The sequence below is a fragment of the Aspergillus karnatakaensis genome (genome assembly GCF_047715665.1).
Source record: "Aspergillus karnatakaensis strain CBS 102800 unplaced genomic scaffold BJY04scaffold_104, whole genome shotgun sequence".
Classification (NCBI taxonomy): domain Eukaryota; kingdom Fungi; phylum Ascomycota; class Eurotiomycetes; order Eurotiales; family Aspergillaceae; genus Aspergillus; species Aspergillus karnatakaensis.
This window is the reverse complement of record NW_027395816.1, coordinates 1-24,077: the sequence shown is the minus strand read 5'-3', so window position 1 is coordinate 24,077 and position 24,077 is coordinate 1. Positions and strand designations below refer to the sequence as shown.

Here is a 24,077-nt window from a genome sequence, read left to right as displayed (position 1 = left end):
TAATAAGTCGACTAGAGTTGAAGAGACAATGTTTTTGAAGTGGTTCGCAAGTAAGACCCAATATGAACCCTCTTTTATACTTAACAGGAACAAAGGGTGAAGGATCAGCCAGGGCGCTAGATGACTGGAATAGCAAAATTATGACATTGATAACCACTGAAGTAGCCTTTTCCTTTGTCTAATAGACAACGAAAACCGGGCTATGACTTTTTCATAATGCAAGAGTACCCAACCTGTTGACTTCAGCTGACCGGAGACTGTATTGCAACCAATGATTACTCAGATTGTATCAGGCTGTGCTAGCCTTTCGTATTCCTGGTGCTGGTACTGCATCAAGATATGCAGCCAAGCATAGCCTTCTTATAATCAAGACATAGGAGAAAGGAAATACCTAGGTTAGGAGAGAGACCACTGACTGCGCTATGACTGCATAATTGCGAGGCTGATCCGAGTGAGAGTAAATAGCCCTTTCCGTTTGCCCAGTCAGACAGGTTCTATAACGCCACTAAACAGAAGACGCGTCAACGTTCTCTAGCAGCTTCTAAAAGGTTTTCAGCCCGTCCAATCTTACCCTACTCTTGGACATCGTTAAAACACGCAAGAGTACTAGGAAGGTAAAGCCACCATTCGAGGCAATAGGCTTTAGAGACTAGTGCATCCAACAGGCAACTAGTTCGGTTTTTCTTATCTGACGCGTTATCCGGTCTCTTTTCAACAGATGCTACAAGGCTCAAGGCATATCCGCAAGGTTGAAATTGGCTGGAGAAATACTATGTAAACGCATTTCCGGTCGTCGAATATAGGTTAAGATGTTCCAAGGGAGAGTAGACACAAATTTCAACTGACTCTGAGCTTTCATCTTCTTCATACAACAGTACAACAATTGTCGCCAAGTTCGAGGTGGTGTCCCTCATTCCAAGCAAGTCAACCAAGGTAATAGCTAATCCCGAGCGAAAGCCTTGTAAACTTGAAGTGCACCTTCTACCGATTGCACCAAGCCAAAGAACGTCGTCAATATGAGGATCAATATCGCCACCCAGAAAGTATACCACTGGACACCATTTCTCCTATCCCTCCACCACTGATTGATAGTCCTCGGATGCGCGGCATCAAACCTTTGCTTCAGTATCACCAATCGGTCTCTCCAGAAGAAGAAACTATTTATGTCGCGCTCTATATCACGTAGCTTACCGCACCGTAGAATCCTTGCATCAATTCTTGTACAAGACCGATACTTCTGCACTGTCTGCTTATCCCCCTGTGGGAAGAGCAGTGAAATCGTCCGCAAAGTTTCTTTCGCTAAATTTGGGGGAAGAAGAGAACTGATATTCAAATCAGCTGGCCGACCAGTTATGTTGTTCAATACGGGAGCTCACTTATGTTGGCACTCCAGAAATGTGACATGGTGGAAAATAGCGACCTTTCCGTCTCCTTCTACCAAGCGCAGGTGGTCGGCAAGGTTATCTGTCCAAACAATTTCAATTCCTGCGAGTTTCTCAACATTGTATGCCGTAAAAGACGAGTCCAAACTGATAAAGACATCATCAAGTTGCCGCCGAGAAAAAAAGTGGTCATGAATCGAGGCTGAGATCGCACCATCGGTAGCCCATGAGAGTTGTGTAGTCCCTGAGATGGCGTATCGTGGACTTGCAAAGTTTAACATCAGCAGAAGTTGTGCGGCTAGACTGATTGAATCGTCCACCTGAGCGACAGGATCCGAACAAGAAAGAGAATTGCGAATGAGGTCACGAGTCTCGCCTCTGCGCAACTGCTGGATTATGCCTAGAATTTGTCGGTGCGTTTGAACAGACAAATTCCCTCCACTATTATGGAAGACACGAGCACATGATGTAGTATAGAAATGAAAATAGGCGTCGAGGTTCAGTTCCTGCGGAGGTTCGCCGTTTGAAAATCTCTGAACTGCCGGTAGAGGGCCCCAAAGACCTTCGGTCATCAATTGTTTCGTGGTAGCTGTTAGGGGACCATTGTAGATGTTGCTGTCGAGCGAAGCCATTTGAAAGCCGTTCTCAAAAGGACAGTGCAGGAAATTGACAACTGCACAATAAAATCAAATAAAAATAACTCGTCCTACTGGTAGCTCTTTCTTTTGCTCCAGCACCTTTCTTCCTCTTTTTCTACTCTTCAATTGAGCCTCATTTTTTGGTTAACGTTTTATGCGGAGAGCCTTCTCCGATGGGTTTGGTCCCCCAAATGCAGGCATTGCTACCCAACCAAAGCGGGGTTTTGGAAGCACTGCAGTTTCAGCCTCAATGATCTAGTCCAACAGTTCAACAGTTGAAAAAAAGTACGCCGCGTGAGATTGGCGTCAGCAGCACATAAGGCTTAAAGCGGATATTCCCTGCTTCTCTGTCCTTCCAGGTTATGACTACTTTTTTTCATAGCAAGATAGGTTTTTTTCGCACGCAGTTATCCTAAACTTGTCTATTGAACTTTACCCTTTGTCTTGGTAGGCAATGCAACCACTATCAGAATCCGTGGGGCCGTTGATAAAATCTTCAATACTCGGCAGAAACTATTGGGAAGCAGTCGGGCCAGTACAAAAGCTCTTTGAGGACGAGCTTGCTCAGACTATCAAGAACTATCTTGATCGATGCATTGAGCCTTCACAAGATTATTTATATTGGTCCATTTACATGCGAGGGCGCACTGCGGAAACAGCCATACCGTACCTGGTTTTCTCCTCAGAAGATGAGAAGATGCGGAAAACAGCGTGTCAGATGGTGAAAGAAAGCAACATCCTCAAGAAATTTCCCACGGTGAAAACGACTCACGCTCGCTATCCTCCCGATATGAGCACTTTGTTGCGGCTTCTCGGCGATCAAGTCCTAGACCGAGATCCTGACGATAAATCTTACACACACATGGTCGCTCGGGATATTTACTACAAGTTATCGGGCAATTCAATGGCCCGAGAACTAAGTATCTCTCGACTATCAACCGAAGAACGAGGAAGACGAGCTACAGCTGGCGGCATCGTATGTGTTGGGAATCGATCCTTCTATCTCACGGTGTACCACATCCTGGAGCAAGAGGAGCATCAACAATTAGTGCACGACAACGAGCTTTGGAGCCCTGTCAGTAATGGCAATCCAAACGGCGAGCAAATAGACGCAGACCACGGAGAGGAGAGCGAGGAAGACGAAGACGAAGAAGAAGGAGGAGGAGGGGGGGGGTGGGGAGGAGAAGGAGAAGGACTCGATGATTCTGGATTCGAGGATGGTAGTCCGATCACTTACCTTGCGACGGCCACAACTAGCGACGGCGATAATGGAACTTTAGAGATGACCAATCAACTCAGTGAAGAACCTCAACATGGCTTCGAAAATGACTTCAGCAATCTAAACGAAGACCTATTTATTGAAACTCAGCCGCCTCTACACTCGAGTATCCATCGACCTTCAGACCTAGGCTTTACCAGATTAAGCTCGAGCGCTGCCATCGGGAGCCGATCGCTTGATTATCTGTTGATCGAGGTCCATGACGAGGACAAGGAAAAGACAAATAGTTTCAAGACACCGCAAAATCCTTCGCATACTATTTGTGTTCGGGAGGTTGCTCCAATTGGCAATGAGATTCGCAGGGTAACCATCGTATCGGGTTGTTATGGTATAACAAGCGGAAGCCTATTTGCTACACCCCGATTCATACGTCTGCCGAAAAGCACTACGGCCCGAAAGATATTTGCCCTGCAGCTGGATAGATTTGTGCAACCTGGAGATTGCGGGTCATGGGCCATAGATGAGGCTTCTGGCTACCTCTATGGCCATATATTTGGCGGAGGTGTTGGCACAAAAACAGCCTACATAATATCAGCAGTTGAGATATTTGAGGATGTGCAGCGAATTTCCCGGCGGGCGGTACTTCTACCTGCTGCGAAAGACGAGCGACAGGCTATCTCTAAAACCGATTCTCAGTCCACTTTGTCAAAGTTGCTGCAACTCGAACCACCGCAGGACAACGAGACTGTAGTAGAGAACAGTGCATGCCCTGCAAATTCAGGAGACGTTATTGACGAATACCAGCATCCTCTCCGCAACATTTTTGACAGAACATTGAACGATGTTCTCCAAGTACCGAGCTCAAAAAGCTCAGACATGAAAACAACAAGTAATGAAGCTTCGAAAATCACAGCCGACCATTTGGACCCGAGCCAGGTCGACCTTTCGCTGAAAGCCTCACCCGAAAGTTCTGATCTGAGAAGGGCCGCGACTTCCCAGGATTCAAGTCCTCTAAAAGGACTGAGATCTTCCGCCACGGATGATGAGGCGTCTTGTTGGGGCTATAAACCGGAATCAAGTTCACCTGTTTTCTATTATTCCCCTTCAGGCACAAAATAGTGGTGTGGAGCACGTGGAATCGTGGCCGTTTATAGCCTTAGAATCCATCATTTTCAGCATCAACTTTACAGGTCCTCACATTCTAGATGTAAATCACTTGCTGACTTGCCACCGTTTACGCTATTCAAGACCCACAGTTGTCCGCCGCTTATCACACAATACTTTCCCTTATTGTATATATTCTTGACCAATGCACCAGACTTTCATGACTATTTTAGATGGCTCAGCCTCATCTATATAATCCTACATGCGCCACGCGTGTCTACCATCGAAGACAGACCAGCTCTAAAAGACCATTGCCATTTCGATCTAAGGCCTAGTCCACGGCCGAGACGCATTTTCCACTTTCCTAGCTACCGCAGCTTCCTGTACCGGCTTATGCCTTCAGATGCGTCTATTAGTATGAAGAAACCAGAGTAGGGATCTAGCCTAATCCTATTTTCTGGGCGAGTACAAGCTTCCTAGGAGACAAAATCATCTAATCATCTTCAAGCAGATGGGTCAACCGATACAACATGGCGAACTAAGGTGTACGTATATCACGTACAGATAGGTTCTACATCATAAAAGCCTTCTCTGGAACGCCAGTTGCACTTTTCAGGTTCATTTTCTCTTGATCAATATTATTAGGCGATGCACCTGCAGAACTGTGCTCCGAAACCTAAAGCTGCCGTCCACTAGCGATGGGAAATGCCAAAGTTGGTCGCACCTTTCCAACCCAGTCAACGGGATCGCGTCCGTCGCTCCTATCTAGAGAGTCTGTACCACATATAATTGTCATAGAAGTCGCACCCAGCTGCTACAATTGCACCTGCCTCGTCATGGGAATTGGGCCATGAGCAGGCCTAATCCGTGCCCTGCTTGCGCGATGAGGCCACGCTTGAAAATACATATCAATGAAGGAGGAATGCAAACCTGAAAACTCTCGTCTGATCGTCCCCCAAAGTCAAAAAGTCCAGGCCCGTGGATAAAAATACCCTCAACCTGACATCCAATCACAGTTGAGGTTTTTATGCACAACTGTTCAAGCAAACCTCGATTGTGATTGGGTCCCTCCGAGGTTACATTCCACAACCCCACCCATTCCTCCCATTGCAGTTAGCGTCCCCAGCCAAGCTTTAGGTACAGGCAACATCCCAGCCTGCCAGGCACACGTGGCGGGAGCCTAGATGCCTAATTTTTCCACAGGTTCCAGGCCCCGGCCACAGGGGCTCCGCGCTATATAAGATCTCTTCTTCAGCTTCAGCTCCATCAGCCTAACTTCAATCAACTCTCCAGTCAAGTCCCAGTCACGATGACAAAACGCTCAATTGACTCCGAGGCGATCTCGCCCAAGCCACGCCGCGTGAAGCCAACACCAATCGAAAAGCGATCATTCAGAATCACCAATTTCGATGATGGAGAGACCGTGCACCAGACCTGTATTTCGCTTCACGGCGAATGTCAGGCATTTGACTACGCCGAGGAAACAAACTTCGTCTCTGTCACGACAAGCGCGAATTTCAACCATAAGCAACCGGCTCAGAATTGGCCGCTGCATAAGGGGAACTGGAAGGCACTTGTTATGCTGTCGCCTGGCATCAACAAGATTGAACTCAAACTGCACCACGCGCATGGAATCCATGACTCGGTTGTGCTTTCATTGAACTACGTCCCGTTGTTGCAACTCCCTCCTCTGCATCTGGCCATTCTAGTTGCCAAGGATTCACCGCTGCTTATCGATTGTCCGCCTGCGAAGTATGGTGGTATTTCCACTGCGCATGCTAGCATCGATGCGGCGGTATCGAAGATGCGCATGTCAGCGTACATGTGGCAGGCTCTGACAGCAGAAGACTTCCGGGACAAGGGCCTTGGCCGGCGCTCCTTTCGTCTAGATGAGGAATGGGGATCTAACACTGTCTCTCAAAGCGTCCATCAAGCAGGAACAGCAAGAAGCGCAATGAACGCCGTCGCAAAGGTGCACATTATCCGATCCAAGAAGACCGTCGCGCAGATCCGCGATGCTCAAGTCGCGCAGCAGAACCCCCGAGGCCAGCAGCGCGAGGCTCTGCACCAGTATTTCGAGGCCGCGCTTGCAAGTTCAGGAATTCCAGTTTTCGAGTCGAGAAACCGCCCCGTTGTTGCGGGTTTGATACTAGATGCGCACTACGATGCAGAGCAGAGTTTGATACTGGGCCATGCGGCGCTGGGCTGCCATAAACCTAACGGCATATCTCTCGGTATCTTCGGCAGCCACCTCACCTACTCATGGCCGCGGTTCATGGAGGAGATCCCCGCCTGCTTGACCGACCTAACTCTCGCCGGCGACACAGTCGGCAACGACAACAACGAATGCGACACTCTCCGCGGCGCCTGCTTCGTCGGACAAGGCGCCTTCCTCCACGAAGTCGGCCACGCCTTCGGCGCCGCACACACATCCGGAATCATGGCACGCGGCTACAGCCAATCCTGGGCCATCCCTTTCATCGCACACCAAGCCAACGAGGGTCTCAAAGATGAAGCCAAATGGGACCTCCGCGACGTGCTGAAATTCAAACTCCTCCCGCACTTTGCCCTCCCCGGCGACGACTTCCCTGTCTCCAACGAATTCAAGAACGCTTCTATCATCATCTCCGCAGAAGTCGAGGGCGACGACGACAATGATGATGAACCCGAAGAAATCATCAAAATATCCTGCAAATCGGGCCTCGCCCAAGTCACCGTGCAAAGCGGCGACTCCCACGCAAAGACCTACCTCACCGACGTAACCGGCACCTGCACCTCCCTGCAAATCAACACAACAATCGAAAACCTCCCCCGCGACCAACCGCTTAAAATCACCGCCCTGGCCATGAACGGCAAAGAGCGCATCACAAAGGACGCCTGGCACCTCTTCAAGGAGAAACCCTTCATCACCATCCCCGGCAGCAAGATCATCCTGCAAAAACAAGCCGTGCAGTCCAACACGTTCGAGGCCAACAGCAACGAACACGCTGAATACACGCCCTGGGCTATGCTCCTCCAGCACCGCGGTAGTGACGGGAACCTGTACCGCGCGACATCGATTGATCTCCGTGTTGGATGTACGATGGACGGCGCGGTTGTCTACTATGAAGACGGAAGCCATGAGAACTGCGGGCCGGGCGGGGGTCATCATTTCGGTGGACACGCCTCTGAGAGCCTCGATCTGGGTGATGAAACAATCACCAAGGTTGCGATCTGCAAGAATGACGATGGCTGGGGCAGTCTCGCGGGGATCCGAATGACGTTGAGCAACGGCAAGAGCTGGGGGCATTTGAATGTGCGGGATTACTACGATCGATCGGAGAATTCTGATGGTGAGGGTGATGAGGACCGCAATAATAATGATGGAGAGGAGGATGGCGATGGCGTGGTGACGCTTGAGCCCGGCGAGGATGAAGTGATTGTGGGCTTTTATGGACAGAGTGATGTGCATTCGGGGTTTACGTATCAGTTTGGGATTTTGACGGCGCCGAGGGGGGTGGAGTTGCCGGAGGCGGTTTATGATATGGCGGCGTTGAGGAATCCTTCGAGGTAGATATTGGTGTTTTATTAGCTCTTGTTCTGGTTGATTTTGTGCTGGGGATTTGTATTGACGCTGTGTATAGCTTCAGGGATCGAGCAAATGGAAACAGTAGAGATCTCGTACGAAGATTCATACAGGGGAATCATGCCTTTTGGGTCAGAGTTAGTATAATCGCTCACTGGTACTTGTGGTTCTTGGGGAACTGGAGGTATATCGTTTAAGCTTGAGCTATTCTTGTCGTGTCACACGCTGTACATTCCAAAAAACCTCGCATTGCACTTAGATGCATCCTGCACGCAATGAACCTCTCTTCGGCCTCAACGACATACCTTCGAATCCTCCATTAAAGGCCTCACTCTCAGGCGCGCAATTGCAAACAAGGTCAAGGTCCTGACACGCTCTTTTGCCCAATTTGCAGCCCAGTGGCATGAAGAACTTGAGACAATAGAAAAAAGGATAGATATCATGCAAGGACAAAGCACAAAGGAAACAAAGATGACTTCGATATAACAACCTCGCAGACATGATCAGTGTACAGCAAAGGCTGAAGGTGTCAAGAATGGCTCTATTAGTCAAGTCAATCTGCAGAATATGCATCTGGGCAAGTTAATTGTGCTGCATCATCAATCAGGCTTGACACAGGGGAAGTACGGGACTGTATTGCTACAAATGGGAGACCCCGAGCCGGAGCTAGAAAATCTTAAAAACCCGCTGAATGATACCGCTGGCGCTCTGACTCTGACCTCGTCTGCCGAGTATCCGGGGCTTGCATCTGTCGGACTCAGTATGAGGAGGACTGTCAAGGCGAGCACTCATGTGTCCAGACTGCTTTTACGGATGCCTATGCATTCTCATTCAGGGTGTTGTGTTTGTTGTCCAAGTGGTGCGGGCTCGAATCTAGCAACACACGATATCTGAGGCCCGTACAGCGGTGAGGTCAGAGACAAGCTATGTTGTCTCCCTTGTTTTCGCACCAGGTATACGCCTCTAGGTCCGGCTATCATATACGTCAGCTGAAGTGCTTTATTTATCCGGATAATGTGTAATAGGAATCAGAATCAAAATGCATTTCGCTATCAACTCAACCCAGTGAATGAACGACGATCTATATAAGCTCATACAAACGCTCAAACTCCCGAAAACTCAAGGTATGATCGTTCCAGAGATTCGGCCCCTATTCAGTTGACCTTCTCTAGTGGAACCACCAGTATCTGTTTGTTCAGCCGAAACTTGGATGAGTAGCGGCCGACGGAAGCATGAGGAGCTCGGGTATGGCATCGGCATGATGGCGTTTCTGATGTTCGACCAGATGATCTCTCCGTCCAAAAGCCCTCTCGCAGTCATCGATAAGACATGGAAAACAGTTTGACAAGATATGTATAGTCCTGATATGACGGATCAGATCACCCACTCTCTTGAAGCGATGAGAGCTCTCACAGCCTTGCCATTTGCATTGAAAGAGGGGTCCTTGGGCGGCACTATATCAACGATTTGACCGTCAGAAGATCCAATGATAAACACACGATTCAGGATTCGACGGCCTTTTTACCTCATCGCTTGACCTAGTACATTGACACTGTTTTGGTCGAAAACAGGCACGTTGGCGTTGTGTTGCAACATGGCAGGGTCCAGCAGAAGTGGACTTTGGGTTGAAGGAGAGTCCCACCAAATGCCCGGGTTCGGAGCAACGTTGTAACTCGGAAACTCGCCCACGGAATGCACCAAATTATGTTGAAGAACAGCTGTTGCCGCTGCTGACGGCGGGTAACCGTTGCCGTAAAGGTCCAGCATAGTGCTTCCGTATACAGAAGCCTGGTTTGGCGTGGGGACTGAAAATGAAATCGACCCTGTTGGCAAAATAGTGTGAGTCGAGTAATCGCTGCACTGGGGCTCATGGGCCTCTGAGTTGACGGTATTGTGGAAGCGGGTGCTGATGGAAAGGTTGAAGGGAGGATTAATAAGAGTCTTGATGGGTGCGTCAACCAGCGTGTTGACTGGTGTGTTGACAAGCATTTTGACGGGTGGGTTGACGGGTGTTTTCTCGGGTGTGTGTCCGACACTGGAACCTGTATACCCAGTGGCATGAGACGAGCTATCCGAGTGTTGCATCTTAGAACAAAAATAGGATAATACTCTAGAACAGTAAAGCTTTTGGGTGATTCAGATATTCTTTGGCTGTACTTGTTTAAGGGAAATGCGGGTTTAAATATCTTTCACGGCTAAGGACTACTCAGAGTAAACTAGGCAAAAGTTCAAACCAGCACCAAAAGTTGGCCAAGAAGGGCAAGACAGAGAAAGTTGGCCAAGAAGGCCAAGACAGACGTACTTATCCTTCCTTCTTCTACTCAAAGTCCTAGGTCCCAACGCTGCAACACACCTGCACCTGTGAGCGGGCGAGAAACCCTCTACGTCCAATCATCACCCCCAGGACAAGGATCTCCCCTGCCTGACAAAAGCGCAGTCGTTGAAAGCACCTACGTGTGATCCCCCCTCATATGACTTTGCTTACAAGAAATAGAAGCGCGCTCTGCCTCTGAGGATTCTAATTAGTAGAATCATCCACCACGCTACACAAGCATTAGCCCTGGAGGCTCTGCCCTCATTCCCCTCCGGTAACATTCAAGAGTGTGAGTAGGTAATGGATCTGCCTTAGTGCTAATCCTGTATATTTTAGTACAATTTTTTTCCATGCTAGAATTGTAAAGTTTTGACAGCTGTTATGCAGTACATGTTGGTTGTTCGTAGACACTAGGATTTATCTATGGCCGCAGCCAGCATCTCTCCTTCGGATATTAATGAATTACTAGTATCCCGAGGTGTTGTATCGGATTATCTGGAATTAACAACAGTCACTAAGGTCCCGTTGTCAATCGATGCCCCAGAGTCCCAAGCTAGGTCTCGCCTAAGGTAAAAAGCGGGCTTACAGGTGCAACAACAAAAAAAAATAATAAACCCAGGGCTAAGACTGTTCCTTGAAGAGTGAGACCCAGCTGTAATTGACTGGGGTATTTCTCTTGGCCTATTCAGTAGCACAAGGAGTGTAGGCTCGATGCGCTACGAGGCCCCAGGAGAGCTGCAGATCGATCGTAGCAAATAGATTCCCACGAATGGCCACAGGGACTCCATTCGGGCGCAGGAGCTTCGCCCCCGGCCCTTCCCCCCCCACGACACCGCCGGAGACCAGCGCGGAGCCAGGGGACAACCCGGTAGAAGTTTGACAGCTGTGGAGATTCAGATCTCAACTTCAGAAACGGGTACGAGATACCCTAGCCCTCATTACCTCATCACTCGCTCGCCCAGATTCACTCTCAGCTTCGGCCACCTATTCTGCCACTGCGACGGACCTCACCACCACTGCGATGGATCTCACCGCCACACTGCACAATAACCATACACAACCAGATCCAGGAGCCACGATTGACACTTTTCCTTGAGTTGACCTCATCTCTCGTCACCAATCACGAGCAGTTCGACATTTTATGGTCGCAGTTGGTATCCAACTTTACAGGAGTACTATTAAGTAACTTTCGGGTTCACATAATACTATAGTTAACAGAAATACTAGTAGGTAGGAAAATCAATAACCATTAGCTAAGTTATACAAATACAATTTAACAGGGGGTTTATACAAATAAAAGGAAAGCATAGGGTCTAAATACTAGAAAAGACAAGTCTCACCAATCAGAACATAGCTTTTTAACCGCCGGCCAGCAAGCAATGTTTTAATTGGCCTGCCATGCACAGCCCAGAAATTATCTGGCGACCTCGGGAGGTAGGAATACGACGAATAGTCAACAGATTGTTGGCAGGTGAACAATTCATCCATGGAATCAATATTAACAAAGCCTAGCAATCCATACTCAAACAAATCAAAATCCACCCTCTCCGTCGTGAAACTAATTACAATCGCAAAGAAGATACAACGCCTTCATATCCTGCATACCGGATGCATCCAAGCGCCAAAGAATCAACAAGAAAAAAAGCCCGAAGGCGCATCAAGAAATCGAGTCCGACAGTAAACTACACGCGGTGAACTGTGTTTGACACTGATAGACGAGCCAACCGACAGCGAACATACGCCGCCTGGTGATGGAACATGCTCAACGCTCAAAGAAAATAAGACTGTGTGCTCAAGAGCGGTTCTTCGGCTGAGCGAGCATGTTCAATCGACTCAAGCTCATGCCGCTCTTGGGACGCGCGCTGCCTGGGGTTCCCTTTCGGATACCTGCAGCGCTAGGCCGCAGAGGCGTACGGGAGCGGGACTTGAGTGGGCTCGATGCGATCATCTTAGACGGCGAGCTCATCTTGACCCGCTTGGCGCTGCGCTCCTGGGATGCCTCGTCGGCGGGAGGCACATTCTCGCGGTCAGCCTCATCCTCGGTGGCTCGGTGTCTCTTCTTGTGGCTGAGACCGTGGGGCATGCCTGGGATTTCAGGAAGGGTGGCTTCGACCGGCGCCTCGGATGGACGGATGGGACGGATGGTTGTGGGCTTGCGAGCACTACCACGCTCTGGGGTGAGTGTAGGAAGTGTGGGATAGACCACGTCACACGTCGAAGGGTATGTGATCGCAACTGTGTTCTTTGATGGCGAAGGCGAGATGACTTCCTCAGCCTGGCGTGGCTTTGTGCAGGGGGTGAATTCTACTCGCTTCTTAGGTGATGGTGTCGCGGTCGGTTCATGTGAGGTTTCGCGCGACGGCTGCAGCAGAAGGTCTGGGGTGAAATCTGGGGCAGTCTGATGAGTCCCGGCGGCGATCTTACTCGGATCCTTCGAGAACAACGGCTGGTGGGGGCGCAGGATAGATTTAAGGCTGCTCAAGGTAGGAATGTTGCTCTTGAAGCGCGGGTTGAACTCTGTGCGGGGAGTGGTGGGCACTTCGGCAGGCTTGGAGAGTGGAGAGCGTGCGAATGAAGGAATCATGCTAGTACGGGGAGGCTTCAGGCTCGAAGCACGTGCTATCGAAGATCGAGTGGGCGTCAACAGCGAGCTGCGAATGCTCGACCTGGGACGCATGGCAGACTTGATGCCAGTCAGGCGGCTTGGGGTGGCAGTCTCTGTAGCAGTCTCGGTGGCGGTGTTTTGCTTCACTCGTTTCGCGGCGGGTGTAGCAGTGGGCGTAGATGCTTTGGGCGTAGCTCTAGCAGAGTTTTGTGTTTCCGTCTCATCCAGTCGCGCCTTGGAGTTGGTCCGCTTGAGCGTCTTTTGAGCGGACTGCAGGCGTTCCTTTCTGGCACGGAATTCCGGAGTGGCCCGAAATGCGGAAGGATGGTTGGCAATCGAATCCATCTTCTTGAACTCGGCCATGTGGGCATCGGAAAACCGGCCAGACTTGCCTTTCGGCTTGGCGATCTTACGACTGCTGCTCTGTTCCGGTTCAACGGCGTTGGTGACTTTCTCGTGAATCATGTTGGCCTTGATCCGAGCCACGTCCTCGCGCAGGCTTTCCATGAGCTTCTTCGCCTCGTCACTGAGTTGGGAATCTTCGCAAGAAAACTTGAAGTCGAGAGCGGGGGTGCCGTAGTAGGCGGACGCAGGAGACTGGTTTGTTTTGCTTGGTGTGTTCTGTGCCGGTGTCTCCTTGACGATATTGCCCTGCGCGTCTTTCTTGACGGGCTTGAACCCGAGCACCAAGCCCGAGTCTGGCTGTTTGGTGGTGCTTTGGTGTGCTTTGCTCGGATGCATCTCAAAGTGGTCCGGACGCGTAACAGACGTCGTTGGAGTTTTCGTGGGTGACATTCGCGGGATGTGTGTGGCTTTGGGTGTGTTTGTTTGTGTTTTGGCTGGTGTGGTGGGGGTGGTTTGAGTCTTGGTGGAAGGTTCTTCGCGCTCTACCACAGTTCCGAGGCGGTTCTGTTTGTTTTTGTTGACATTGCTTTGGGCGACGGGCGACTCTGTGGGAGTTTCCTGCGATGAAAGCGAGGGTCAGCGGTTGCCCAAGCAAGGGCGTTAACAGCCTACCTCAACGGCCGTGTTTAGGCTCTTAAGGCGAGCGGACCGGCGGACAGGCATTCTCAAGGAGGATTAATGGCAGATAGAGAGAGTTGAATATCGTCTGAGCGTTGTGGAGTGGAGTGTCGCGAATAGCACGAGGTGGGTGGTGATTGTGGTGGTGTGAGTTGTTGAGTGAAACCCAAAATGACGGTGTAAATAAAAGACCTAACGCGGCAGGCGGTCAGTTGACGTCATGGGCAGTTCATCGCTTATGCATAGTTAGCATTACTCAGTCATGCCTAGTTTATGCATCCACAATGCATGCTCAGGGCTACAAACACGACCGACCAGAAGTCTCGTACAGCATGGGGCATTCGCTGGCAAATCTCGATGTATAGATGGCCCAGGCAGGCTCTAATAAGCGTAAATGAAGGGTCAAACACTAATATTAGCCGAGAGAGACTAATCTAGAGAGGAGACCCCGGACGACAGCTGCTGACGTACGTTATAGCGAAGATAAGAATTTCTAAAAGAATCACAGCATAAGCCCTACTGTACTGTCTTCTCGATGCAATGTTCTTCTGACATCGTGTTCTCCGTTGAGTCGAACCAGAAGTTTTCGGTCTACTACGTAAGAGTCCTGCAGAAATATATATTTCACCGCGCAAACTGTAATAGGAAAATACAGTTCTTTCCGGCCTACGGAGGAGTAATAGGAGCTTAACGACACTAGTTATAGGCACTGAAGGTATCTGACTGCTTCATCATCTTCTGCGTATCGCATGTAAAGAGATGTCCTTGGAGCTAAATACAGTATAGATACCCCGTTGTCTAGTCAAATAGACATGCACGGCGCCGTTAGTGTAGCGGTTAGTATGTATACCATAATTCAAAACAATGTTTGAACTACAAATGCTGACCTAGAATCACAAAACAAGAGTATCTAGACTTTTACCATCAGCCAGTAGTTCTTATATATGGACTGTTCATCTATTCTGATTATGTGGGGTCGCGGGTATGCACCCAGGTCCCACTTCTGTTGTTTACGGGTCAGCTTTCGAAGACCCCTACATAGTACCTACATACGCGGCATTGGGCGAATGACATACCCACCTTCCTCATGCCATACCCACGCATGCTTTAGCTAACTTTAATAGGACTAGATAATGCTTGTGTACCTGATAGTTTATTTTCCGAGGCTTAGTGTATAATACTATGGTCATTGAAACTGCAGTAGATTATCACACATCTCTCTATGTGTATGACCCGGTCTGTCAATAATTCTCTAGGTAGCCTACGCAAAAATTACCTAGTTACTTATCGATAACAAGTGTTTGTGGGATGATGTAATTGAAGCAGTTTCAGGGCTTCGCTTGTAGAAACCCTCTCACACGGTAAGACTTAGGCAATATCTGGATTCTGACCATTTCTATCCCTTAGCAGCTCTCCCAGAACCTCAGAGAGCGCCTCCTCCTGCACCTCTTCTTCATCAAATCACAATGACGAATCACCAAGACGACCCTCCCCCTCCTTCTCCTCCCCCTCCTGTAAGTGAACTCCTGTAATGTGATTACTTTTGCTTCCAACGCCAACTCTTGAGAGCCCAATACACCTGAATAAACACTGCTAACACATTGTAGACTTGTTACAACTGCGGAAGGCAAGGCCACATTGCCAGGCGCTGTCGCATTCCGAGAATTGTAAGTATACTCTGCTCCTTGAACCTGAACAAGTTAATAAGCTGTGCATGGATGCTAATATAAGTCTGTATATTAGGAGACTAGAACATGCTTCGAGTGTGGCAAACAAGGGCATTTGTCGAGGCACTGCCCCCGAAGGGGGTTGTTCTCGGCTCTCGTTAGCATGGTAAGTGTGTGCTTAACTATCCAGATATCACATACTAACCAACAGTAGGGGCTTGAACTAGATTCGTCTACCAGACGCCGCCCGTCCGCCCCTCCCTCCGCCCGCGCCCCCGCCCGTGCCCGCCTCCCCGCCCCCCCGCCGACCCGTTCCGTGGGCCCTCGTGGCCCAGTAAAGGCCGTTACTGCTTCCAGCAGTAAGGGGTCGGTGCATGCTGCTGAAAGCAGCAGTTCCCGTTCCGGTTCGGCCGATGTTGAATCACGCGAGTCAGAAAAAGGAAAGGAAGTCAATGCTGAGGATGTGAATATGGTTGTTGAGTGATGTTTGTGTTAGTGTCGAGTTGTGCTGCGGCCTGTTTTCTTTTTTTTTTTTTCGTTAAATACCTTTTTTTTAATGTTGAAAATACTTCGATGCATGAGTTGTGTATAAGTAGATCGTAAATCATTCAGACTTGTAGGAGTAAATCTCTATATACTACTTATATCAATGTACGGTCAGTATACAATCCTTAACAACCCGAGAGTCTACAAGCAACATTGACGGTGGCCAACTACAATTAGTAGCGAAGCTCCTGCTAGTGTTCATCCGCGTTTCTGCATTATGAATCTGGAGAGTATGCACGCCTATATTCACTACCAAGGTTTAGCTCAACATGGCTCATTTTATCCTTATGTACTCAGATGGTCAGCAGTCGCTAGCAGCGGAACTCCGTTGGCAATAGTTTCTCCAGTGGAAGACGTACGGACGATCCTTGTGAAAGGCGAATCCTACCCCAGCCGGATTAACGATTGCTGATTTACCCATGCTCTCTTTTCTCACCCGCTAGAATACCTTTGAGTGCAGGCTAGCAGCTAAGGAAAGTTATGCTCTTGCTGTACTTGAACACGGCTGGCGCTTCTACACCCTTCGCACCTCTAGGCCCTCTCGACAAGGTATAACCCCCAAGAAAACCATTTTGAAGTTATTGAAAGCTGCTGATCTTTTTGCGTCAGATTTTAGGAGACCACTACCGTGATATGCCAATCCCGACGCGCCCTCGTTGTTTATATGGTGCTCCTTCGCTTCAGCCATCACTCAGCTTGCGCGAGAACTCCCGTGCTTGGATCTATATGAGTGGCTCATATGAAGCGATACTTGGACAGGATAAGAGGGGCGATATATAGCAGGGTCTTGGTGCTGTGCTAGAGGTAACGTGGACTTATATGTATTTGGTGGTCCATTGACTGACCTGCCAGAGATCTTTCAGAAGCCACCTCTTACCCTTGACCATATTTCAGCCTAATACACACATCATTTTATGACATCTACGGCCTAATCGTTACGTGCAAACTTCCCTGGAAACCAATAAAAGCCGCATCAACGCTCAACGCGGATCCAAAGCGCGGCAATACCATAACTCAGGTAGTCGAACCCACTGTCTGCTCACGCTATCAGGATATCTGAACAAGCAAAAACCCATTCAAGAAGAGAGAGCATCGACTAGCCAACGCGAGATCCGGGGCACAAGCAAATACGACAGCTAGAACACAATGTGGTCCGGCCTCTTGGTAATCTACTTGGTACCCACCAGTCCATGTTTTGTGAATGCTTGAGTGCTTTCAGTAAAGCAAAGCTAACTCAAAGATCTAGTTTACAGGAGATCATAAAGGCCAAAGCAGTGAATACTGCATACCACGAATGCAAAAAGACTATCCGCCGCCACCGACTCCCTCATGCCCAAGATCGGCCAGCTTCGACCATAAGATATACTGTGAAGAGGAGGAAGGCTAAGAGGGCAGTGTTAACTGCGAGCGAAAGACTTGTCAACTCGTTTAGACCCCGAACTCGCGAAGCTTGACGAGACCACAAGAACCTAGGGTGCTAGAAGGGATTGCAGGTTATACCTAGCTGGTATTTGCGTGCTTGGTGGGTTACGATCCCGAGAGGTTATAATGTTATGTGAATCTTACAAGGAAGGCTACTCCCCAGCACCTCCAGCTCACCCACCTTCGAGTGTCAAGGAGACCGTCAAAATCCAGCTGCTGGGTTTGGTAATTGACTGCTTATATGACAGGTCTATTATGTGTTTGACTCTCTCTTCACTTTCGGAAAGCGCTTTTACAAGTTACGCCAAACTTCCATCGTCTCATCCTACTTCATCAATTCCAAATACGAATGTCTCTCAGGAACACCAACCTAGGCGTTGAGTCTACGCGGTATCTTCCAGCGCACCTCGTCAATCGAGCGATATCGCCACTGCATCATGCCTTGTCTATTCTCAACTACCTGATCATCCTAAAATGGCTTGTTCATGCGGCTTGGTTCAACTCTAATTCCTAGTTGCTTGGCTTCCAGCGCCTCGGTACAAAATCCGAACTTTTCAACGAGATGCGCCTCGGGTGGCATCACAGATCTGTAAGTTGTTCCATACTTTGACTAGTTTCTTTCACCACCCACTTTGCTGACGCCCATGCGCCTGGTTTAGACTTGAAAGCAGACGGATGTCCCCTTTGAACCCGGGGTGAGAAACACTACGAGCAAGAGATGCCTTTGATCAAGGAGCAGAGAAGTTGCTAAGTCAATTTTCTATGGGCGTATACCCCTTTACCGTGCTATAATCCGGAAAATAACACATCGGATACACACTTCGGCTGGAATATCGCCTGAACAACAAAGATGCTATTGAGTACCATACCTGACTCTCAAGTCATCACCATGCGGGAAGGAATATCACGACTTTGTTGGAGACAAAATATGAGACGGACGAATGAATGGGTTGCCATTAAGCTTGTTTTTCGAATTGCTCTAGTGGAGCGCGAAGTCCGTGACGGCAAAAGTGTTTTCATGGCTGGAAAACCGCTCTGCTAGTCTGGCAGAAGGCCGTTGAATTTCCACCCTGGGTCCGCTCCCAGACATCTAATTCTCGCAACAACTCGCGCTTAGGTTTCGGTATTCTGGAATCACAGTTGGCGTTCCAGAGGTTCATCCATTCAGTGTGTCGTTTTGCAGCAATGGTTTCAGTCCCCAATTCGGTATACCGAGATCTTCCAGTTTCTTTCGCAACAATCCCTCTTTCAATATATCGTAATTTATATGCGGAAGTCGTTCTGGTGGTTTATCCGTAGAGTCCGGGAGGGGTTTCGCGAGGCGGTGGTTGTAGAACTGCAGATTGAGAAATTAGTTTTCGCCGCTTCCTCACTTATACGAATAGATATGATATATCTTACCCAAACGCCATTGGCTTTGGTTGAGCGGGGGCGCCGGTTGAGCGGGGGCGCCGGTGAACATATCTAGATGGCGGAAAACAGCCTCGTTTTTCATTCTCCGCGATGTCGCTAGAAGCCTCTTCTCTCGAGTCATCTTTGTTGACAGTCATAACGAAGGGACTGGATAGGATTCGTAACTGAAGTGTGTAGGTAATGGATCTGGATAAGAACAAGACGTTGTGATGAAAACTCACAATAACAAAAATGAAGCAACAGCGGCTTAGTCATACTCGCCAGTGCTATTTCCTCGACAGCGGCATCCGCAGCGGCGATGCGTGGAAGCTTCGATGGGATCACGCTTTGGTTGGACCTCAATTTGCGCGGTGATTGCACAGTTTGTCGACAAGCTCGGACAAACAGACAATCGATCGAATGGATGTAGTCGCGATATCATGACTTACTTTGTCAATTGATAAAGAGCCCAGAAATATATAAGACGTAGCCCGAGACCGCTTCTTCAACGTCCGGGAACTACTGGCTCTAGAATCTGCAAGAGGCAGTAACTGAGTGGGTTCCTTCCGTACCCTCAGTCTGCCTCTGGGTCTTCTTCGTGTGTTCCTATGCCAACAACTTTTCCAGTCGAGCAATGCCCCATCAACCAACCTCACTTGATGACTTTCGTTGTTCTTTCTTTCATTTACTGGTGCCTCTGGTGCCTATTTTATCACTGATTCATCCACTCTATTGTCATTCGTTGCGCGATGATCCGCGCTAGAACCACAATGTTGTCCAGTCTTCCCAATGAGATCTTCTCCAGATTGCCGGATCCCTCGACCTTCAGCATGACAAGCTCAGCCTTGCGGGCTGTAAGAGCTCGTTCTACGAGCTGCTTCTTCCAGAGACATACAGGGTCCTTCATCTGAGCTGTGACTGTAAGTGGACCCTCAACTGCTTGGCTCACACACTCATCTGATCAACTGTATTTGCTAGTTCTACGATTTGCTCCTCCCGGGGCTCACAAGGCCCTTTATCTAGGCTGTGACCGCAAGTGGGCGCTCAGCTGCCTAGCATACACGCTCATCCGACCACCTATAATTGCTAGTTTTACAACTTGCACCTTCCCGAGGCCTACAAGGCCCTTCACCTGGGCTATGACCGCAATTGGGCACTCAGCTGCCTGGCACACACGCTCATTCGACCACCTATGATTGCTGGTTTTACAATTTGCTTCTTCCCATGGCCCTTCACCTGGGCTATGATTGCAAGTGGGCACTCAGCTGCCTAGCACACACGCTCATCCGCAAACCCAGACTAGCCATATCTGTCCATTCCTTGTGCGTTGTCGGTATACCGTGCAATCACCTCGAAAGCTGAGGCTTAACCAAATCCAGATTCGTTCAGAGCTTCCCCTCTCATTTCTGGTTTATTCGGACAAACGGCCGCACATACGTCAACTTCTTTGGCGTCTTTGGTCGAAGATTTCCCCGACTGCTAACCTCTCGGAGCAATGGAGTGGGTCTGTTCAGATGAAAGGGCATGTACAAACTTATGCTTTGGTTTATTCTATAATCATTTGCGGACAGTGTTGATATAATTGCTATGCAGGCCATGGTATTCATTTTCTTGTAGTTGACAATATGGGCAGCTTGGGGCTTCCTCGACACCCTCTGTGGGAGAACAGGGGAGAACAGGAAACCTGGCGAGATTCTCAAAGAGTAATGAATAGAAAACAATCTTACCTAAATACTGATATTACTTCGTTGGGTTCCTCCCATAGAGAACTCCCTGTCTAAAGGCGGTATTTTCAAGTCGCCGATGTGACTTTGAAGCTTGAAACCGTATATTACCTCAGCGCCTAGGAATATATAATTTTATAGAAGCTCCACAGCCCGATCAAGCAGCCTAATATAGTTCGGTCAAGCTCATACAGTTAGATACGATACTTACCTAACCCGTCACTTGAAACTGACCCATGACGCTCAACGTGACGGGTAGATGTGATGAGCTTTACTCACTCGGACCAGAAAGAACACAAAAAAAAGAAATGCGCCTTTCGGGATTCGAACCCGAATCTCTTGCTTGGAAGGCTGTAATTTTGTTAGAAATTAAGTTTTTAAAGTACTGAATAGTAAGCTTACCAAGCATACTAGCCCTTATACTAAAAGCGCTTTTTAATATAATAGTAGAACTTTTGTAGCATATATAACTCAATAAAAGAAATCCAGGATACAGACCTTCCCAAGCGAGGTTCCCAAACAACACAGACTTCCCTTGGGCAGCGACAACGAGAAACACTCAAGATTGACGGCAACTGGCCCCACGCAGTCTCTTCAGATTTATATTTCCTCGCTTAATGATTTTGACACTCTTCAGCGACATAATTTGCCCGATTAAGTGCTCGAGTCTTTGACTGGTATACAAGACAACTGCGAACTACGGATCAAACAACTGTCCCAGCGACAACAACAGTGCTGACGTTGATCTGTTTGGGCTATTATGGCAAGCGCTCATCCTGCTAGTTACCTTCAAGGCTGTTGTTAATAATGGAGTATCTAGTGCAACTACCTACCGACTTTCGCCTCCATGCTGTGGATCGCACTGTATCCATGAACTCGAGACATTCAACACATAAATTGACTCATAATACACTGGATAAGCAAGGAACACACAGTCTTCGGTAATAGGAGCCGACAACACGATACCTTGAGGGCAGCGATAGCATGGCATTCGCATGGGAGGACGCCGCCTCAAACCCTGCTTCGCAAGCAATTCAAGCCAATTGTTTGGAGTACATACGCTATATATTTCCAGACGCTCACGCTTTCCGATCGTTACGAGGTGGCGCGGAACACACATCCGGGGATCCATGAACCTGTGAAGCACCTTGGAACGCGATGCGACAATAATTCGGATGTCCATGCTGCTGGAATATATGCAAAACGACCCATTGTCGTCTCCGTTGGAAGGCATGGTCGCACAAGAACCCGGAGTTACCTAGGGCTTGGATGGATCCGTGGCGTAATAGGCGTTTACGGAACCGCTCTAACTACTAACCACGGCTAACTATCTCTTGTGTCCGCAGATCTGCACGAAAATTACCCGATCTTTATAGCAACAGCGAGGAATCGACAACGAAGGGCATCGTAATGAGTGAAGGCGACAGGAGGCTTGCGGAGTGAGGATCAGGGTGACGATTACACGGAGGCTGGGAAATGGTTGAACAAGTAGCAAGTCGAGCGGACGGAGAGGGGACATTGAGGAAGATATCTACGCGCATGATGGTGAGCTCACCTATCTCATTGATCACCGATACTGACTCCAGAGCCCATTGACCAGGTTTATTATTTTGACTCGCTAGCGCTCTCGACCGGAAGCGGAAGAATACGAGAAAAGGACAGGGGTAGGACAGAAGAGAACAAGAGATTCGGAAAGAGAGAGATGACAGGTGAAAGGGACGGTGAAGAGAAAGAAAGTAAGTAGTAAGTGAGTTCTTCTGATTTTTTATGTCCTTTACGAAGAGGTGCTATTTCTATGCTGGCTGCTTCGTCGCGAGACAGAATAGCAGGGTGTTTGATTCTTCTTAACCGAAACGGACCTAACAACCTCGTCGCTTATAGTGTACCATCTCAAACAACACTGACCGTCGCTTGATCCGAAACCTTGTTCCTTCCTCTTTACATTACCCCGGCAGCTCCTTCCCCCTAACTATACCTCCGCCGGTTTAGGGGTTTGCTCCAGGCGCCGGCGGTGAAGGCAATGAATATATACTTTCGGATACAACTCGTTCAGCCCTGTATTCCGCGATTATTCACAATTAGGGCTAGTTCCATTCAAAATGGACAATCAGATATGCTGCCTTATCTGTTCTTTCCAACCACCGCACTCCGCCGACTAGATAAAGAGGACATCGTACGGCGATATCAAGGCCATGGCTATATAACGAAACTAGTAGTAGAATTATTGTGGTCCCATGGCAAATGGCGATAACAAACTGGGGAAGGTTTTACTTTACTGTCTGGGCACGGAAATTGCGCTCCGTAACTTATACTATAACTGAGAACCCTGCGCACTGACCTGAATCTGGTATAACAAATGCAGCTTGATATATCAGGGTCGCCAAAAGCTAAATTCCGTAAGTCAAGAGTTAAAACTTACCTGTGGTGATATTTGATTGATATTGAGCGTCCGACGTAAGCCGCCCAACTACAGTGTTGAAGCTCGAGAAAGTCCCGATCCAATGTCTACATGAGCATTATCTGGGATTGTAAAGTGCAAAGCCCAGATAATAATTGATGGTACTGCCCTAGAGCACAGGTTAAACACCGTATATGGAAGGACGTTGGTACATACCTTTGAGAGGAAACCGGGTATTCGAGGCGCGCAAAGTCCGCGGAACTGATGCTGAAGTGCAACACATCGAGTCCAGCGCACATAGTTCTCAGCCAACCATTCATATAGACCTCCTGATGTCTCAATTCTCGTAGCCTGACTGGCTGAATATATCAGTCCGTAAAGTAACATGTATATCAAGCCGTTAACCCTGGTTTAAGACCCCCTTAGCCTCAAATCGTGCCGATAATAAAAGTCACCAACGGCCTAGCCCGGACTTGAACCCGGGCACTCCACCCCGGGGATTTCTGTCCAGGACCACACTGCCCCCACAAATGCAATCCGCGAGCTCACCCGAGTTCACCGATATACTCCGTGCATTGTCCACGTGCAGGTTTCTGACGAGACAGCCAACAGCCAAGCCCAATCCCAAAGTTTCGGCCGTACTGTGTAATTTAAACGCGACGCCGGCGCCCATAAGCTCTCGATCCTGCTCGCAGCACCGTCAATCATAAGGCACCCCAATATACCTATACTTGTTAAACCTTATAGTAGATATATCAAGTATAGCGGTCAGCTTCCTCATCTTTCCAGCTTCTTGAAAGGTTCGAATCACGTAGAATAAGCCCCAGTAGATTGAAAGATACCGATGACGTCCAATACCGTGACCATATCGACGTTTTGGGCGGAAGGCGCGTCACCGAACAGCCGACGCGACTCGCGAGCCAGACTCACTTGGGAGGGAAGACCGTATACTTCTCGATCTTCACCAACATTTGCAACAGCAACAGCAGCAGCAACAGTAGCAGCAACAACAGTAGCAGCAACAACAGCAGCAACAGCAACAGCAACAGCAACAGCAACAGCAACAGCAACAGCAACA

At 48.8% G+C, this 24,077-nt stretch overlaps 5 protein-coding genes and 1 non-coding gene across 6 annotated transcripts; 2 read left to right on the top strand and 4 right to left on the bottom strand.

Moving 5' to 3' along the window:
- Nucleotides 1-814: 814 nt before the first annotated feature.
- Nucleotides 815-2,083, bottom strand: BJY04DRAFT_225862 (uncharacterized protein). The gene is made up of 2 exons (XM_073718285.1): nt 1,377-2,083; nt 815-1,322 (listed from the first exon to the last, which is right to left on the bottom strand). The coding sequence occupies exons 1-2, from the start codon at nt 2,012-2,014 to the stop codon at nt 941-943; spliced, it is 1,020 nt and encodes a 339-aa protein (XP_073564367.1). The 5' UTR covers nt 2,015-2,083; the 3' UTR covers nt 815-940.
- Nucleotides 2,084-2,474: 391 nt separating this feature from the next.
- Nucleotides 2,475-4,478, top strand: BJY04DRAFT_225858 (uncharacterized protein; the record flags this gene model as incomplete). The annotated part of the gene is made up of 1 exon (XM_073718284.1): nt 2,475-4,478. The coding sequence occupies one exon, from the start codon at nt 2,475-2,477 to the stop codon at nt 4,356-4,358; it is 1,884 nt and encodes a 627-aa protein (XP_073564366.1). The 3' UTR covers nt 4,359-4,478.
- A 1,174-nt stretch (nt 4,479-5,652) lies between these two features.
- On the top strand, nt 5,653-7,896 carry BJY04DRAFT_224891 (putative peptidase family-domain-containing protein; the record flags this gene model as incomplete). Its single annotated transcript, XM_073718083.1, has 1 exon — nt 5,653-7,896. The coding sequence occupies one exon, from the start codon at nt 5,653-5,655 to the stop codon at nt 7,894-7,896; it is 2,244 nt and encodes a 747-aa protein (XP_073564365.1).
- Nucleotides 7,897-8,584: 688 nt separating this feature from the next.
- Nucleotides 8,585-9,993, bottom strand: BJY04DRAFT_224890 (uncharacterized protein; the record flags this gene model as incomplete). Its single annotated transcript, XM_073718082.1, has 2 exons — nt 8,585-8,656; nt 9,454-9,993. The coding sequence occupies 2 exons, from the start codon at nt 9,991-9,993 to the stop codon at nt 8,585-8,587; spliced, it is 612 nt and encodes a 203-aa protein (XP_073564364.1).
- Nucleotides 9,994-11,640: 1,647 nt separating this feature from the next.
- Nucleotides 11,641-13,995, bottom strand: BJY04DRAFT_203607 (uncharacterized protein). Its single transcript, XM_073713371.1, has 2 exons — nt 13,845-13,995; nt 11,641-13,790 (listed from the first exon to the last, which is right to left on the bottom strand). Exons 1-2 carry the CDS (start codon nt 13,893-13,895, stop codon nt 12,015-12,017), a joined length of 1,827 nt encoding a protein of 608 aa, XP_073564363.1. The 5' UTR covers nt 13,896-13,995; the 3' UTR covers nt 11,641-12,014.
- A 6,915-nt stretch (nt 13,996-20,910) lies between these two features.
- On the bottom strand, nt 20,911-21,033 carry BJY04DRAFT_t162. The gene has a single exon. It is a non-coding gene; the product is annotated as a tRNA-OTHER (tRNA).
- Between the last annotated feature and the right edge of the window lie 3,044 nt (nt 21,034-24,077).

Bases quoted from the DNA above. Each gene is read 5' to 3' on its own strand.
- BJY04DRAFT_225862 (XM_073718285.1), bottom strand. From the start codon at position 2,014: ATGGCTTCGCTCGACAGCAACATCTACAATGGTCCCCTAACAGCTACC. The intron at 1,323-1,376 runs GTGAGCTCCCGT...TTTGAATATCAG, and splicing joins TTTCTGGAGTGCCAACATAA to TTCTCTTCTTCCCCCAAATT.
- BJY04DRAFT_203607 (XM_073713371.1), bottom strand. From the start codon at position 13,895: ATGCCTGTCCGCCGGTCCGCTCGCCTTAAGAGCCTAAACACGGCCGTT. The intron at 13,791-13,844 runs GTAGGCTGTTAA...CTTTCATCGCAG, and splicing joins GCCTAAACACGGCCGTTGAG to GAAACTCCCACAGAGTCGCC.